This window comes from Aulonocara sp. 'chitande type north' Nkhata Bay, linkage group LG17 (genome assembly GCF_057382095.1).
Source record: "Aulonocara sp. 'chitande type north' Nkhata Bay isolate Kocher_YH1m ecotype deep benthic linkage group LG17, A_spYH_male_GT1.1, whole genome shotgun sequence".
Taxonomy (NCBI): domain Eukaryota; kingdom Metazoa; phylum Chordata; class Actinopteri; order Cichliformes; family Cichlidae; genus Aulonocara; species Aulonocara sp. 'chitande type north' Nkhata Bay.
In genome coordinates, this window is record NC_141360.1 from 8,109,219 (window position 1) to 8,127,528 (window position 18,310).

An 18,310-nucleotide genomic window follows, 5' to 3' on the forward strand; every position below is an offset into this window, starting at 1 on the left:
AAGTTATTATTTTTCAATTCAATTCAATTGAATTCAAATCACAACAACAGTCACTTCAAGGCGCTTTATATTCTAAGGTAGACCCTACAATAATACATACAGAGAAAAAACCCAACAATCATATGACTTCCTATGAGCAAGGACTTTGGCGACAGTGGGAACAAAAAACTCCCTTTTAACAGGAAGAACCCTCTTACCAGTTGAAATCCAGGATTTAATCTTTAATGGGCAGATATTTTATCATTCTGGGTTGGCTTCTGTTCTGCTACATGATTATGAAGAGAAAAAGCCACGTTTTTATGCCCAGTTTTGGTGGAGAGGAGTGTGGTGTGAGTGCTAATGTTAGCTTAAAACATTTATAGCTACCCAGCCATTTTTTGTACAGTATAAATTAGTCTTCTTTGTTGATTCTTTCCTGTGTCACCAGTGTGCTTGTTAATATTTTGTGATTATGTTGATCGCCTTGAGGCAACTGTTGTTGTGATTTGGTGCTATATAAATAAAACTGAATTGAACTGAATTGAATTGTTGGCCTTCTTGATAGTTAGCAAACATCTTGGTGTTTGGTCAAAATGATAAGGTGCTTATGTCAGGGAAGAAGACTCAACTACCAAGCCAGCTCACCTGAGTTCTCCCACATGCAAGACTCCATCCTGAAACAAACGGTTAACTTATTAAAGGCTTTTCTGTTTCTTTTCCAATTCGGTTTGTGTGATGCTCCACTGAGATGGCTCTTTTTGTTGTACTATATTTCTGAATTTCTTCAAGGATCCATTCGAAAAGGTGCAATAAACTCGGTGGACCTCATTTCACAGCAGCAGGTAGCTGACTTGCACTCGCAAAGTGATGCAAGTCCACATAAGCATGCTTTCCAAACTTTTCCTGGCCAATCTATCCACCACTCTTTAACTGGTTGTGGTAAACCACAATACTGAACCATTTCCATTACTCAAGCTTCCCAAGATTTTGCTGGCAACACCAAGAATTGCAAGAATTCCGAACAACTTGTAAATTGAACCAACAACTAATAGCTAACACCTGTCAGCAGAAAGGATACGCTTTGATTGTGATCTTAAAAATAAAAGTGCTGGACTCACTATTGAGTCACACTAATGTCACACTAACACTAACTCCACATAACCTTTTTCACACACCTCAAATGTATTTATTTATTTACTGTATTGGCCAAGACACCATTTGGCATTGTAGAAAGGACTTCAGCTGTTGCTGACCTATTTTGACCTCATTTTGTACAAATTGCTCTTAGATCCCAGTAAAGCGCAACTGCTTTCTCTTCTGTGGTTTTCCTTAGAGTGAAAGTGGCATATCTAGGTGAAGAGGTACTAGTATTAGTTTTGTTACTTAGCAGTACTTGCTCTTATTGGCCCATTTACAGCTCATCCTACCCTTTGTCCTAGAGGCATAGGGTCCATCATTTACATTGTTTACAACTTGTAACATGTTTTTTGAAGAGCTTAGGATGCTTTAAACAACAAACTAGAAGCTTCTCTTTTCAGCTTTTGCTTACAGTGGCTTGCAAAAATGTGACAAAATGTGGAAAAGTTCAAGGGAGCCGAATACTTTTGCAAGCCACTCTATATGTACATATTTTAAACAGCATTCCTTTCCAATGGAAAAATCTTTGTAGGTATTTCACTGTAATTTTTTTTACAGTAGATTATGTATTTTAGTGTTTTGCCCAACATGGATGAGTTTTTCACTGCACTGTGTCTTAAAATTTGTGGTTGTTATATTGTCATAGTTGTGATGCATATTTTCCTCTTCCTTCCCCTTGTTCCCCTTGCATGTCCTTGTGCAACAAATTTGTCTGATCGGTCATCTGTGACACAGCCAAAAATGGGATGTGTTGCAATTTTCGTTACTAAAGTCAACCATAATTAGAGGACAAACATCTTTCTATCATCTTGTAAAAAAACTTTGTGATTGTGGCTTTTGTGTTGGCCACACTGATCATTTCTTTCAGAAAGATAGTATCCATCATAGCTTTGCAGCATACATTTAAAAAAATGAGTAGGTATATAAGGATTCTTCACCTTCAAGTTTGAAGGCTGTTCAAATGTTTTGGTGCACAAAAGCTTCACCAAGTTTGCTTTCAGTTTGTTCAATATTGTTTTCCTAGATACTTAGAATCCATGTGAAAACAGCCATTAACTAGCTCTCTGGGTTCACCACTAGTCGTTTGCACCAATTAGACGAGACATTATATTGCATCAGTGCAGTCACCTGGCCCGTGCTCAGAAACAGGTCCTTCTGTAATTATAGTCAGTGTCCAGTGGCTACAGGATACCTCATTTGAGCTCCTTAATCATTTGCTCTGAGATATTAGCTTGCTACACTTGGCTATATAAGGTCTCCACAACATTGCCGTTGGTAGACTTGACCATTGTTTAAATGATTACAGTGCTCATGCTTCATATTTGATGCTAGGTTTCTTTCACATTTTGCTTACACTGATTCCTTGTGTTGAATTTATTACTAACATGGAGGATGTCTAAAAGAATTTAAAGCATCTGATGTTACTGTGGCGCTTTCATATACTCTTAGCCCTTAATTCAGTTTTCCTGATTCTTCAGTGTCTGCCTTAAGGTAAACTGACTTGAGGATGACATAAAACTCCAATTTTTAGAAATATGTTTTCTAATAATGTGGATGAGATATCTGGAACTGTATTTCTTTTTTTACATCTTTCTTCTACACATTTTTCAGTTTTGAGTATCTCAAAGGATTATCTCAATGATAAATAAAGTAATTACCTCAGCAAAAGACTGTAACACACCTGGCAAGAAATATATGAGCCTTTCTTCCTTGAGGTGCACACAGACATCAGCAAAAATACTTTTTTTGTTTTCTTCTTCTTTTGTATTTTTATTTATAACTTTACAATGAAGTGTTTACAACTGTAATGGCAGTGTCTGTAAGTGTAACAGGACCTAAAAGTGACGAAGACGACTTAAGAATGCGAAAAGTTAAGCAAAAGCATAATTTATTGTCTTGAGGTTGAATGCAGAGTCGAAAGTATAAAATCCACTGAGTGTAGACAGACTGCTCTGCGGAATAGGGAAGTGGAGACACGTGGGGGAATTGAGACACAGGTGCTGATAATAAAAAGATACCTTCTAAACGCAGACAGGAAACTCTCACTGGAACATGCTACAAAAATAACATGGAGGAATCTAGACAGAAACCTTAAAGCATAATATCAAAAAGCTAAAACTCCTTCCTAGAATAAACAAGCAGTAAAAAAAAAAAAAAAAAAATCTAAACCTTAAACACAGAGAAGAAGAAAAAATAAAAAGCAACCCAAAATTAACTAAGGATTCAAAACTTTCAAAATCACCACAAAAGCCACAGAATACAACACAGTGCCTATTCATTTATAACAGGAAGTCTACAGAAAAATAGTCTTAAATTCTCTCCAGCTGTCAGAACCTGTTATTTCTCAGTCGCTCATACATACCTTAACAATAAACAACAACAACATAAGTTAGCTTTTTTATATTCAGTCAAGCCAACAGAAGTTTAAACTGAGCATCAGAATGAAGGAGAAAGGTGATTTAACTGACTTTGACGTGGTTGTTGGTTCCAGACAGGGTGGTCCGACTATGACAGAAACTGCTGCTCTACAGGGATTTTCATGCATGGCTATGTCTCGGGTTTACAGAGGTTTACTGAGCATCCGTTTTCTGGATGAAAATCCCTTGTTGATGTCAGAGGTCAGAGCAGAAATTTGAAGGAAAAAGGGAGTCAAGCCAGGTACTAACAAAATGCATCACGTGAAGTAGCAGTTGAGTGTAAATGTAAAACCTGTCTTTTCACAATCTGATAAATATCTTGAACAGGATCTCCGTTAGTCTCAGTCGTAGCCTTGGCTTTTGTTCCTGCGCTCTCCAACATACCTTCACACACATAATCCGCATTTCTCAAACACATAAACACATACAAGCTTTTTTTTATAGAGCTAACATGCAAAATTCATGTCAGAGAAAAGATATTTTTAACAGGACATTAAAATATTTCTGCTACTATCTAAATATTGATTAAGTTTACTAATAAACACAACTCCACAGCAAAGCTTTGGTGTTTAGTTGCAGTTCAGACAATCTTTGTGGTAGGTCCTCAGCCTCAGGTGTGTCTAAACAAACAAACAAAAAGCCAGTCCTCTCAGAGATTGGTCAACTTTGGTAGCTGGCAAATCGCATGGCATCAACCATAACCAAACATTACGCAAGGTTAATAGTTTCTTAATAACACAGTCAAGTATGTGGATACCATTAGTGCATCTCAAATTATAGTCTATGATTTTTTTTGTTAAATAATTCAACTGGAAAGGGTAAACTTTCAAATATTCTCTATTCATTACACATAAAATGAAAAAAAAAATCCAAACCTTTTTTGTTTTAATTTGGATGATTATGGCTTATAACTAATGAAACTCTGAAAAGCAAGTTAGTTAGACTCAAGGTTTTCATTTCATGGTAGCAGAGATATATCAGACATATCTGTGGTGTGGTCAGCACGCATCAAATGATAAGTTTGCTTTTCTGCTCTCACGTGTTTCATTATTACTGTGTTCTAATGACATAAGGTGAAAATTATTTTCTTTTCTATACACGTCTGTGCAAAACAAACAAACCGCCCCCCAAAAAAACCTTTAATATAGTTTTAAATAAGATCTTTCGGCGCTTTCCAGTTGCAAACATCAGAGGCATCACTATACAATGTATATACTACTATACAATATAATCCATACTTTTTCTTGTGGATAAAGCCAGATTTTTCTTTTTTTTTTATTTCCATCGTGACAAATAATAAAAATTATTTAAACAAAGTTAGCTGGAGGATGAAGTTTAGACGTAAACATGGACTTTTTGAGATGTTTTTGAAGTTCAAAACTGTGCACTGCGCTCTGCAATGCTGCAGTAAGTCAGGAAGCGGTTAATTAGCAAGGTTTTTTTTTTTCAGAGGTTAAAACCTCGCTTCTCTGTTCATCAGTAGGAGGAAAACATTGGCAGACTGAATTAATATCTGTTGAAGGTGGTCACCAAAGAATTTGAAGCACCCGAAGAACCTCATTTGTGTTCTTCGGGTTCTTCCTACATTTTCCGAGGTGTCACATTCTCTGCTCACCGCAACCTTTTTGTTTATTTACGTCTAATCAGTCCATCTGCCTCTTCTTGGTGACTACTTCTGCTGTACAGAAAGCTTGCTTCCTGTTTTAAGCACAACCCTTCAATCCTTACCCACCCTTGCCTACTTAAAACCATGCATAGGAAACAGCGTACACAAGCCTGCACCGGTGTTAATTTGATGGCCATGGTGGTTTAGAATTTCACAGCGCCTCAATTCAAGATGAATTTCCTCTACAGATTGGGAATATTCCTTAATATTCTGTGGATACAAGCTTTCTTTGTGCCTGGATTACAGTGTAATCTGTCAGAGGAAGGTAGGGCTTGAAGGATGGTTTATTTATCAACACTGGAGTATAAACTGATACTATGCAACCACACACTATTGCCAAAATGTGAAAATGGGAGCAATACAGATACTCAGAGCACGTTTCTTTGTTAGCGGGGCATAAGGCATTAATATGAACTTTGGGCTCCTTGTTAACTTGAATGCAATGCCCACAATGTCTTTTTTTTTTTTTTTTTGTATTTCCAATATTCTTCATTTATTGTGTTTGTCATTTTTGGAGCAGATGTTTTGTTCTTGAAGGATGAGCCTAATCCAAAGTGTTTCTCTCGGACAACATTTGATTTCACCTGCTTCTTCGAGACTGCAGACAACAGGACTTATAATTTGTTCTACTCTATAGAGTATGTTAAACACTGTGAATCTACTGAACTTTCTGTATTATGAAAACTATTAAATACTATTTATGCATTGTGTTTAGACACTTTTTGATACTTCTGGCATGCTACTGATATTTATTTATTATTCTATGTGCACGCTTCTGCTGTATACTGACTACATTTTTAGGAAAGTTCTTAGTTAGTTAGTTTTTTTATTGATTGACCATTTTAATGGTTTATGCACGATAGTCGCCTGTATTGCATTTCTTCTTACCCGCAAGGCAAGATGTTTAAAACTGTTTTATTAGCTCATTAATGAGCAGCCCTGCCTGCTGTTTTTTTCTTTCATCCCAATCAAGCTCTCCAGCGCAGAGGTGTGAATTATCCGTCCAGAGAACAGAGAAGGGAACTTTGCTGCACATCTGCTCTTTACCTGAAGTTATGTGGTTTGTTGACTGCATCCTTACAGTCACTGAATCCTTTACGAACGCCACCATCTACACTCGGACTGTCTTTATGAACGATCATGGTAAGACATCTTGTCTTTTCAAAACTGAATTTTTCATCACATAAAGAGTATTGAAGAAACTTTACTTAGATACTGTATATTACAAAATTTAAAACATTTTCATCTTTTGATAAAGGTGACGAATAGATGCTGAGTGTTATGGGTTAGATCAAAAATAAGTTGCAGTGAACTGGAATTTAGGTTTTGCATCCTTGAATCCTAGTTTAAAGGACGGGAAGGCTTTAGGATGATTTGCAAGGAAGTAACTATGTTGATTAAAAAGAGAGAAGAAAACACAAATAGCATTGCTAACTTATTGTGGGTATCACCAGTTAACTAGAAAGTCAGGGGCCACCTCAACCTTTGCCAAGGCACTAGTCAATTATTCCCACCATCTTCCCACCTATAATCCAATACTGTGTTCTTCCTTCTGTGATGATGTCCCAGCCCCAACTCCTAAACCCGAGTGTTTTTTCTTTTAGTTCTTTTAGATCCACCAGTTAATCTGTCTTTACACCCAAATGGCCAAGTGGGACAGCTGAATCCTTCATGGACTTCAAACATAAAAGACGTACTAGTGAAGTACAGAATTGAGTACTCCTCTGAGGTCCTTTACAAGGAGTTAGATCTAGAGGTACACACAGCTGCTCTCCTTTGTCTTTCAGCTGTTCCCTTTAGGAGTTGCTGCAGCAGATCATCTGTTGTCATCTGACACTACACCCAGCATCCTCTGTCACACCAACGCTCTGCATGTCCTCCTTTCATAAATCTTCTCTGTGGTCTTCCTCTTTTCTTCCTGCCTTGCAGCTCCATCTTAACCTTCAATTGTCCGATACATCCACTGTCCGTCCTCTGCACATGTTCAAACCATCTCAGCCTTGCCTCGCTAACTTTATCTCCAAACGGCTCAACCTAAGCTGTCCCTCTGATGTGCTCATTTCTAATTTTGTCCATTCTGGTCCATTCTTGCTTCTACTGACTTTCATTCCTCTTCTCTCCAGTGCATACCTCCATGTCTCCAGAATCTCTTCCACCTGCTTCATGCTCTCAGTACAGATCATGTTGTCTGCAATCATCATAGTCCACAAAGACTGAGTAGTCTATTGTGTTTTCATCGGTCACCCATTGTGAAGCCTTAGGGTGCTTCACAAAGCAGCTTCCCTTTCTAGACCCTGGGGTTAAGACCATCTTTATAATTCTTCAAGTGTTTACGGCTCAACTGCTGTTCATGACAACTGCATTGGATGTGAATTTTTATACAGCTCCCCAAAGTCTATGAAGGTTTGAAGTTATGCATTTGGTGGTTAGTTGTTATAAAAGTCAGTCTAAAGACTGCCTAAATATAGAATTCCATTTACTGTCAGTTTGCTGATAACCAGTGCCAGAATTACCAAATGATTCCTGAGCTCTGCCTTCTGAGACTGACTCATCTCGTTGTAGCTTATATTTTTGTGGTTACTTTTTTCAAACAAAGCTTTATGATGATGCTTTTGATTTCTACCTAAGAAAGAGGACACACTGGATTCTCTAAAAGAAGGCGAGGAGGTTAAAGTGCAAGTCGCTATTAAACCTGATTCACCTTTTGATGGCCTTTGGAGCAGGTGGTCAGATCCTGCGCGAGCTGTGGTCCCCCAAAGTGCAGGTGCGACCAAGCAAGAATTACAGAGAGAATAAAATGGTACCCATTGAACAGCACCTGGTTGCTCAGTAATGATCTTTTCCATGCTTTTCAGATGACACTGCACTTTTATGCTTCACCTCTGACCTGAAAAATGTCACCTGTCACTGGAATTCGAGCAAATATGATAAAAACAACTTTGGACTTTTTTACCAAATCCTTCACAGGTAACACAAAACACTCGTTCATCACTTCATGAATTATTACGCACAGGTCATTTTTCCATCCACCTGTGTTGTGGCACAAAAGCATCCATCCAAGCATCCTTCCATCTTATTGTCACACAGTTTGAGCACTAAAATACTCAAACTAATCCAGAGTTTTGAACGGGTCAATTCAACAGAAATGTATATGAAACTTTTATTTTCTGTGATTTGACTTTGTTACAACTCTTGTAGCAAGACCTCGAGGTGGACGAGTTGGACTGAATGTGTGGCTGATGAGAAAATCATTGACCAGTGTTGTTTCCATGGAGGAGAGTCCAGGGAAGTCAGGGTCAAGCTCACAAACATCTCATGTCCAAAAAGGAGGACTTTCTACACTGGAGCATTTACACTCAGCAACTCCAGTGAGTGGCATTTAATTGTTTTATTTCTATCATTCTTGGTTATTTTGCATGTGCGATCTGTGTTTAAACTAAAATTGGTTTTTTTTGCTTTTTTTTTTTAAATCAAGAAGCAGCTCAGAAAAGTCCCCATTATTAACCAACTGTGCCATGAATGACTAACTGCTACTTTAGTTTGTATGCTGAAGTTTTGCTTCTAAGAACATGCTCATACATTTACTCAGATCTTTCAGTCATATAAGTGATTAATATATACAACAGTCCTCTGGTCAGTTGTGAACATGTTCAGACTTGGTTTACCTTTCAATTTGGAGGAAAGGCAGAGGTTTGTTAGCTCTTAAGCTTGCCTGGATGTCTTGAAGGAAACTTTCAGTTAGGTTTGTGGGCTTCCTTTTCACTGATCAAACCTGAGACAAGGTCTTATGAAAGATTTTTTCTTTGCAGTCAAAACATCCCCACCAACTCATCTGAAAAGAATCCTCAAGAAAGATAAGTTGTGCTTGAAATGGGACGCTCCTCTTCCGTCACTGTCAAATTACCTACAGTATGAATTTGACCACCAGCTGAAAGAATATGAAGGATGGAAGGTAAGTAGCTGTGTATGTGTGCGCTGTCTTTACTGACATCCAAGGGCCATGTTTGAATTGAATATATCTTCCTTCCTGCCCTTTAGATTCCTTTCAAAACTATTTAGAATTATCATGATGGCACATATTCTGTTTGTGGACCAATGATATTAGGTCTAAGCAGTGTCAAGCAGTGTGAAGGCTGCTTGATCTTTCCAGCAGATGGCGCCAGCGTTGAACTTTTTCAGTTTACGTGCAGCCAGCCCTTTAAATCACATGCATGAGTGCATTTTAAGAGAAATCTCAAAGGTGTTGTCAAAGAATGCAAAGGAAATAACAGACTATAATCATATAATAATGTGATTTGGTTCCCTTTCTGTTTCAGTATTTCCGTCCAGAGATAGTAAAGGGCCCTAAGACAGAAGCATGTGTTGAGGTTCCAGCAGGCAGCCAGTACAGAGTCAGGGTCAGAGCTAAACCCGCTGGGCAAATTTACTCTGGCTTCTGGAGTGACTGGTCCAATGTGTTCACTGGTGAAAACCCCCGTGACTCCCTCAGTTACACAGGTAAGCCTCCAGCAAGATCAAAAATTCAATAAATACAAACTTGACCATAAAGTAAAATAAAAAGTATCACTAGGTAGAGATGAGTAGATTACTCCTTTCTAAGAACTAGAAGCAAGTAGTTTATTTAACTTTTAGTAGTTTGAAATGTTATCTTTAAGTACAATGATGTTCTTTGTTGCTGTAAGGGAACAAACAGATATGATACATTTCAAACTTGGATGCATTGCATTTTCAGGCGTGTTGCTCATCGTGTGTATCCCAGTGTTTATACTGATAACAGCCACCACCAGCACCATCGTGTGTGCCCTGCACATCAGGTAGATTTTATTTTTCTCACAGCTCATTCAAAATTTTAATCACCTATAAGAAAATCCAAACCAAGATGTTCCCTTTCTTTTATAAGGGTTTTTTTTTTTAACTAAATTTTATGACATAAAAAGATTTAAGGACATGTTTCCTCTCTTTTGTGCATTTTTATAGGAAAGTCAAGCAGTATTTTTGGCCACCAATTCCAAACCCTGAGAAAGTCTTGCAAGGCTATCTGACAGAGATCAACACGCAGAAAAGGGTAAGTTATTTAACTGCATTACAGGTACTTTCATCCTTGTTTTCTTGGAAAAATGGACTAGAAACAGATATTATGTGGGATCACAAAACTCCTGCAGGCCCACCCATAGCAAAAAACAGCAACTATTTATTGGAATACTCTGATCTGTATTTTATTTGGTTTTGGAAAATATCTACAGTATGAATTTAGATTAGTTTTGTGACATCTTTGTGGCATGATGATAAGGTTTCACACTCTCGTTGTATAAAAAAGTGCTTGCTTTTAAATGAATTAATATTAATGATACTAATAAATGGTGATCTTTTAACTCATCACAGTATCTAATACAGTAGAAGTCTATACTGACAGTCAAATTCATGGTGGAGAACTAGAGGCGTGTCCCTCGTGATTCTAACCTGATGAACTACCTTCTTGTAGACTTCTCCACTGAAAAGTGCTGCTTCGTCTTTGGGCTGTAACCGTAGATTCCGCTCTGATCACCAGTGTTACACATCAAAGTCAGCAAGGATTTAAATGCATTTTTTACATTTAGATGTCAAAAAATATTTTGATCAAACTAATAGCAGTATGTTTTTTGTTTTTTTGTAAGAAAAACAAAAGTTAAGCTTGCTCCAAATGAAAGCACTTTTCAAATGACATTTTTTTTTCCTTATTAAAAATAAATCCCTGTACACTATAGGATCATCCTGTTCTAGAAAAGCTGTGCTCCGAGGAAAACACTACATCTGTAGTGGAGATCATGTCTGAAGAAGAGGTTTCCGAGTTTAGGAAGCCGTCAGAAGAATTCGCCGAGCTCCTGTCATCAGAAGGGAGCTTCACCAGCAGCGAACTGGTAGATGGAAGCCCGGGGACAGAAATCTTTCCAGACTACGTGACTCTCAACAAAGACAGTATCTTTCTCTGCTCACCAGCAAACATTTACATACATGAGCATGTGACAGAGAAAGGAAACCATGAGATAGGAGATGAGTACCTTCCCACGTGTTCCTGCTCTGATGGCTCCGTCTGCTTCTCACCTTGCTTATGCAGTGACCTTCTTAACCATTCATATTTGCCTCTGGCAGAGCCTGCAGAAAAATTCAGCTGCAAGGTCACTGCTGCAAGGAGTCCCGGAAACATCTATACTAACTTTCCATAAGAAGAACAAAAAGTGTAGCAAGTGTTTGGTTTTTTTTGTTTGTTTGTTTGTTTCCATCAGTGCAAATCTTCTGTACAGTAATCTCTGCCCTTTGTACTGTTTGGCTGTAAAAAAAAAAAAAAAAAGGCTACAAAATGAAAACAGAGCTCAGCTATGAATTATTTGAGCCTTAACACATTGTTTGGCCCAAGTAAAGAAGCGATTCCACAAAGTCGTCATCAACGGTCAGCCCTGATATGTAGTCTTTTAGGATCAGATGGTATCAGATTTGGAGTTTAAGTTTTTGGTTGGCAGGATTTTACAGCGACTTTCATCTTACTTTCCATCGTCAAATTGTATATTGTATGCAGGGCTGTCTCTATCTTGTGTGAGAGAAAATGGTGAGACTATGAGTCTGTGACTGCATTCAGTGGTGTGACCAATTAAGAATCATTTCTGAGTCTTGTGCTATACTCAGCCATATGCTCACAGGATCCCTCTGCGACACGTTCCGGCTCATTCACACTGCCGCTGTTTATGGAGCAGAGAGTCTTCCGCAGCTGCTTATATTTCATATAATTTAAAGTTGTTATGTTAACATTTCTTTTGGGGGAGTTTTACACTATTGTGATACAATTTTGTACATCGCAGTAATGGAATGCAACGGAGTTTGCTTTGGACCTTGGTGTAGAAGATGTACATTCTTTCTGTATGCTGTATAAAGCAAATTTCCCCTTAAATGTTACATTGTTGCCAAGTGAAGGTGACACCCGAGTGTTTTTTCCCCTTTCACTGTCCTACCAATGTTGTATAGTGATTGTACGTGTTACTTTTTAGACATTTTTGCAACTTCCTTTCTTTTTTCTTTTTTAAAGAAAGTACAATAATAACTGAAAAAAGTGTTAATTATGCATTACAATGTTGTTTTCATGTTTTGCAGTTTTGACAATAAAATTTAACAAAATTATATTCTTTTTGGATTTTCTGTAGTCACTGAACCATTTAGGCTTTGACTGGTATTACATTTCAAAGCGAAACCCAGGAGATGCTCAACATTTTACATATTTGCCTCTGGCTGGGCCTGCAGGTAAGTTTAACTGCAAGGTCACTGCGGCAAGGAGTATCAGAAACATCTATATCAAGTTCCCCTAAAAAGAAAGAACAAGGTAAGAAGTGTACTTTGTTTCCAGTGGTGGAGATTTCATGTACAGTACAATATGTAAAGTTGGCTGTGAAAAGGATACAAAATGAGGGTTAGGGCTCAGTGGTGACTTATCGGATGATTAAAAGAAGTGTTTCCATAAAATAACAACGATAAATTTTTTCTATTAAGGCTTTTAGAACAAAAACGTTCACGTCAGACTTCATCTTCTTGCTTTTCTTGCCTCCACCTAAATAACAGCTACAGTATCCTACCTTGAGATATCTTATTTTTATTTTTCAAAGCACAAGCAGTCTTTCTGTGTGTTATACTTTTACTGTCAGTAGGTGGTGGTAGAGATCAGCAGGTGGGCTGTTGTCACAGTAAGTCCTTCTCAGACATGTGGGCAGCTACACTACATGACAGAAACTGGGAGAACATTTAGATTTTGGCCGAGTCTTAAGTTTGTATTTTTATCATACATTCACACACACACGATATCCCCGTAAGCAATATTAACTTTGTAGTAATATGAGTAAACTGGTGAGGATGTTTCACTTCAACTCTGTCATAAAAAACAAACAAAAATCAACAGACACATTACAGCTAGATGTTAATTTATTACACAAAATAATTGAAAGGCTCAATGTAAGATGATTCAAATAATTATCACTCACAAATTGTACTTAAGACCTGAGATGAAACATGGGAAATCACAACATCACGACCACTGGTGCGGACGAGGGAACCAACAAGAAAATGAACAAGAATTCTTTAACAAAATCACTGCACTGTTTGGGAACACCGTCTTCAAAAAGCAAGAACTGCATTAAATGTTCATTCAAACATTTATTGAATATTTTGGTGTCACTCGGGGAGGTTGATGATTTTAGATAATGCCAGCTCTTGACACAGTACTAATCAGACAGTGTATGACTCTATCACTCACTGGTTGAGAATCACAAATGGCTCTGCAACTACTGTATGCTATCACCCCGCATCCAGCCAGCCGCCTTCTGTAAAATATACTGCTGTCGCACTTTAATGGCACATCTACAGCGTTCGCCAGACTGTATGATATCATGGCCATAAATTAGCCCACAATCGTCTATGAGGCAATCGCAGAGGGTGGGAGAAAAGCGAGCTATGAGAGGGAGACAGTTGAGAGAAAGAGAGAAAGCTTAAAAGAGTCAGTGTTTACTGGCGTACAAGCCTCTCCTCCCAACAAGAATTCTTTCCATGTTTCATCACTGCCCACTTGCCCATACACAAATGTCTGTGGAGGGAGGTTGACTCACCTCATGATGTCATTTCCTTAACTTTCACTTGCAATCAGGGTGAGAAACGACATGGTTTGAAATCTGATGGGCTTTAACATGCATACGGTGTAACACAGTATACGTGTTTACGTATGCTATGTTGCCATGTTTACAGGCCCTAAAAACGTGAATTCAGCAACAACAGGAATAAGGCCACCGAGGCAGGTCAACCTTTCAGCTCCTACTGGGACGCAACACATGGAAACACAGCAAACAGCTTGTTCTGTATTTGAGTACAAACTCTGACTGCAGTGACATTTGGTCCTACTGGGTTCTGTGAGACAGACAGAGTTTCCCAGCAAGATCTTAGTCAACAGTGGAGTGAAAACTGCCATACAAGGGGGGAAAAAAAGAAGAAAAAATTAGAGTAATTAACGACACTGGCACAGTTAATGATGTGAGAAAACTACACTGCCTTCAGAATCATTCAGCAGGATTGAAGTCATTGATTTTCCAGAGAGGCACTGTAGATTAAAAGAAGCAGAGGTGTTCTGTTCGAGTAAATGAAAGTCTAGGTCAGAGTTTAATAATGAAAACACTAATTTTCCACCTCTGTCGGGTTAGGGTTTCTAAGTCTTTCTTACATGTCTGTCATCCCCTCTTTGTTTATACAATGTTTACATCAACAAAACGTTACAAAACCACTGCAATATAGCATCACTTGACCAGTTACTGCCATAGACTGTATATAAAAGATGGATACAGCTACACATTGGTTTGCAAGGAGCATTTTTGTCATCACCATCTTAATGTTTTGAACCTGGACGAGCAAGAAGTAGATCTGACTAAATAAAACAAAACAAAAAACAAGTAACATTGGACGCTAAAGAATATCCTGCTTCATCTTTACCTTTACGTGTTTTACCCTAAATAGATCATCATTTAAAATCAATTAAAACAATGCCATATTGTTTTAATTGATGCCGATACGACGGCATTGTTTTATCGGACACCAACTGAGACTATAAACTCATCCATGTTTTCTGAAGTCATACAACAAATGCAAAGTAGGATCATTTTCTTATAGACTTCCATACAATCCATGATCTTTTCTTCTTTTTTTAACAAGAGGTGTCGCCCCCTGGTGCCCATTATAAGTAATGCAGGTTTAAGGCACTTCCACACATGCGTAATTTTTTTGTTTTCTTTTTCCACCGGTCTGGGAGGTGACATCCATCTTTATATATAATCTTCAGTCACTGGTAGCTTCTCTAAATAACAAGTTATAATGCAAAAAAAAAAAAAAAAAAAAAAAAAAAATCACTGTAATCACACCAGAATCTCACATCTTCACAAGGCTTTTCGAGTTTTTTAAGAACTGTATTTTCAGAATAAGAATTATTTTCAGAATAAGAATTCACAATATTTGTTTGAATTAATAAGCAATGTTATGGTTTTGGAAGTTTGTTTTAGCACCACTTGTAAAGGAACAGTACGGTGGCCCTGAGAGGCCAAACGGACTGCAACTTAAGAAAACACCAGAAATAGGAAAAATGACAACGGAAATAGGAAAAAACACAAGGGAAGTGTTTCTGGGGAGACAATAACCTCACGGACCAGTTGCAGGAACCCAAAACATGGTAGGCGTGTTTTATCATGATTCATATAATACTAATGACGGATTTTCAGGCTAATAGTCAGGCTAACACACTTACCTCTCATCTTTTCTTTCCACACAAAACCAATAGATTCTCCACTTCTTTTAAGTGTCTCCCAGTGCAATCTTAGCATATTTTGGTTCCTGCAACTAGTCCGTCGGGTTATTGTCTCCCCAAAAATACACCTCCCTTGTGCTTTTGGAAATCTGTTCTTTGCTATTTCTTTTTTCCTATTTCTGTTGTGTTTTGTGTGCTTTTGAAGCATTTTTCTTATTGCTGGTGTTTTCCTAAGTTGCAGTCCGTTTGGCCTCTCAGGGCCACCATAGAACAGAAGCAATTTGACATACAAGAGGAAAAAAAAGTGTAACTGCAACAATCACATTGAGATTTTATATCACATCGTAGCAGGACTTGCTCCAAAACACAGTTCTTGAAGAATTAGTGCATAATTCATTACATAAGCAAACACACAGAAAAATTAAATCACAGTTAAAAGGGTGACCATAAACAATGCACATCAATTGTATCATTTTTATTTGTACCCAAATGATTTCTGAATTAGCTTAATTATTAATACATCTGAAGTCAAATGTTGGTAAGACCATACTGTACAGAGACAACAGCTGACAGGTCCCACTGGGTTTCACCAGCGCTCTGTTCTGTGTGGTTCAGAGTTGTAAACACTGGACAGTAAGTAAGTGTGGTTATACTAATGTGGTTCTACCTGCTGTGCAGGTTAAAGGGGAAATTCAACATGGCACATGGTTGACTAATCTGATCTGGGATCAGGTCTTTATCAGATACACTTGTAATTAATGACAACAGCTTGTATACAAGTGAAGCAGCATATGCTATTGGAAAATACAAATGAATTAATAAGGAGAAAATTTGACGAACATATTGTATTTTAAATCAACTGAACTATTCTTTCAAACTTTTAATTTTATTTTAGTGTTTTGGAGTGAAAGGGTAGACAGATTACTCCCTTTGCCCCTCAGCAACATTAAACTTCCCTACACCTCCTCTGTATACCAGGATGGTCAAACCTTGGGATCCATGGTGATTAGTTAAAGGCTCCGCGTGGTTACCATGCACTGAGAGACCCCGAGTGACCCCGCTCAGATGTTTGCCTTCTTGTTGATCAGTACAGAGCAGCATGTTAGGGCTCCATCCACTTTGACCTTCTCCAAGTTGGACATGGGTATCAGCATGTGGTCCTTCAGCTTCTCAAACACCTGCAGGACACACAGACAGGAGCGCAGCTAGGAATTAGCTAATTTTCTCTGTTCATTTCAATTCAGTAGAATTAGAAAAGGCTAAAGAACAATCTAATGTGAAGTAGTTAAGTTGGAAGTGGAACATACGTAACACTTAAGTTTGTTTGCTCAGCTTGTCAACTTGTAATTCTCCGTGATATAAAAACTCTGCAGGGAGACGCAAATTGTGAAGAACAAGCATTCAAGCTTTCCTGGTCTCCCGGCAAAATATAAAAAAAGAAGAAGAAAAGAGAGAGAGAAGGGAGTGAGAACTATGACGACATTCTCAAAAGACCCTTGTAAAGTAGTGTGTCACTGTGTGGACACCTTCCAGAAAAAAACTAGCGTTTTCCTACCACACTTCCAAACCAAGACAGTTTTCTCTATAAACTCTAACTTCAACCCTGCTGTGACTTTCAGTGAGGCCTTATGGCACAGCCAGAGGGACCAACTAAACTAATTTTTATCTCATGATGCAATTTGGCTGATAAAGCCTCTGCTGAACCAGATGCCATGTGTAACCTCACCTCACTGAAGTTCTGTCTAAGTCTTGATTCTTTTCTGGGACATTTTGTGTAACACGGCCAGCAGCACAAATCAGAGCTTTCCTGAAATATTCTCAACATTGGTGCTGACCAGCTATGGACTCCTGTAACAATTATATACTATTTGTTAAAATATGTTAATTCTTATTTATATGTATTAGAATCAAACTGAGAAAACCTGCTTGCCATTTGCTGTTTTTTTAAGGATCCGCAGGGCTTGAAGTGTGGGGAGTGGCTAGTCTGGTCCAAACTGTGCTATTTGTGCCTTTTAGGGCATTTTAATTGAATAAATGAAATAACATGGTCTGAAGCAGCATGCTCGGCCTGTCCAAGAGGTGCTTCAGGTTCAGGTTTGCTTGTTTGTTTTTTTTCTTAGTCTCTTGGGCCCTAATTACACTTATTTCCAATAGAGACCAGTCTGTAACCATCTGCCAACCACATGAGAAAAATTTCTATCTCCCAATTTGTTGGCTGTGAGTTGCTAAAGTATGCTGGTAGTCACTAGATGAAACATACAGTTCTGTGCTAAATACATCCTTCCTGTTGCTTTGGTCGTTAGCAGATTGCCGAGGTTGCTCATGGTTTGCAGGGAAGAGGCAGAGTGGTTTGTAAAGCAACTGCTGTCAAAAAGTGCAGCAAAAGCTGGAAACAGACAGTTCCCCTTCAAAGTAAACATGGTGGCTGCAATGGTGACTCAAAACGTTCACATTGTTGTTCATTTTTGGCTTGTATTGCACTTTTTCAAGCTTTATTACTGTTTGGGTAGCAGTTAGCAAGCATAAAGTCGGCATCTTCCAAGCAAGCTACAACAGCTAGAATCTGCTTGTGACCAAAGTAATCATGAGGAGGTTTTTGGTGCTCTTTGTGAACAATTATCTATCAACTGTCAGCAACCTCCAGCACCCATTCAACAAGTGGTTAGGGAATACAGATTTTTTCCGTGCTATCACTAGTTGCCAAATAGTGGACAACCCATCTCTAGGGCTTTACAATTACGGATTTACTTAGGACTATTTAGCAAGTATCTGCAGTTTATCGAGACAGATTTTACTTGACAACATTAGCTGATA

At 38.2% G+C, this 18,310-nt stretch overlaps 2 protein-coding genes across 4 annotated transcripts in view; one reads left to right on the top strand and one right to left on the bottom strand.

The window, feature by feature from the left end:
• Positions 1-5,306: 5,306 nt before the first annotated feature.
• On the top strand, positions 5,307-12,335 carry mpl (MPL proto-oncogene, thrombopoietin receptor). The gene is made up of 12 exons (XM_086269696.1): positions 5,307-5,464; positions 5,720-5,837; positions 6,173-6,342; positions 6,804-6,955; positions 7,828-7,963; positions 8,055-8,166; positions 8,398-8,567; positions 9,009-9,151; positions 9,516-9,696; positions 9,932-10,013; positions 10,177-10,264; positions 10,944-12,335. The coding sequence occupies exons 1-12, from the start codon at positions 5,371-5,373 to the stop codon at positions 11,400-11,402; spliced, it is 1,905 nt and encodes a 634-aa protein (XP_086125822.1). The 5' UTR covers positions 5,307-5,370; the 3' UTR covers positions 11,403-12,335.
• Positions 12,336-15,140: 2,805 nt separating this feature from the next.
• Positions 15,141-18,310, bottom strand: part of ddah1 (dimethylarginine dimethylaminohydrolase 1) — an 87,527-nt gene continuing 84,357 nt past the window's right edge. For all 3 annotated transcript variants that reach the window (XM_086270038.1, XM_086270037.1, XM_086270036.1), the window contains one exon: positions 15,141-16,674. In XM_086270038.1, coding sequence (XP_086126164.1) covers positions 16,558-16,674 — 117 coding nt within the window. In that variant the 3' untranslated portion in view covers positions 15,141-16,557. The remainder of the gene's footprint in view (positions 16,675-18,310) is intronic.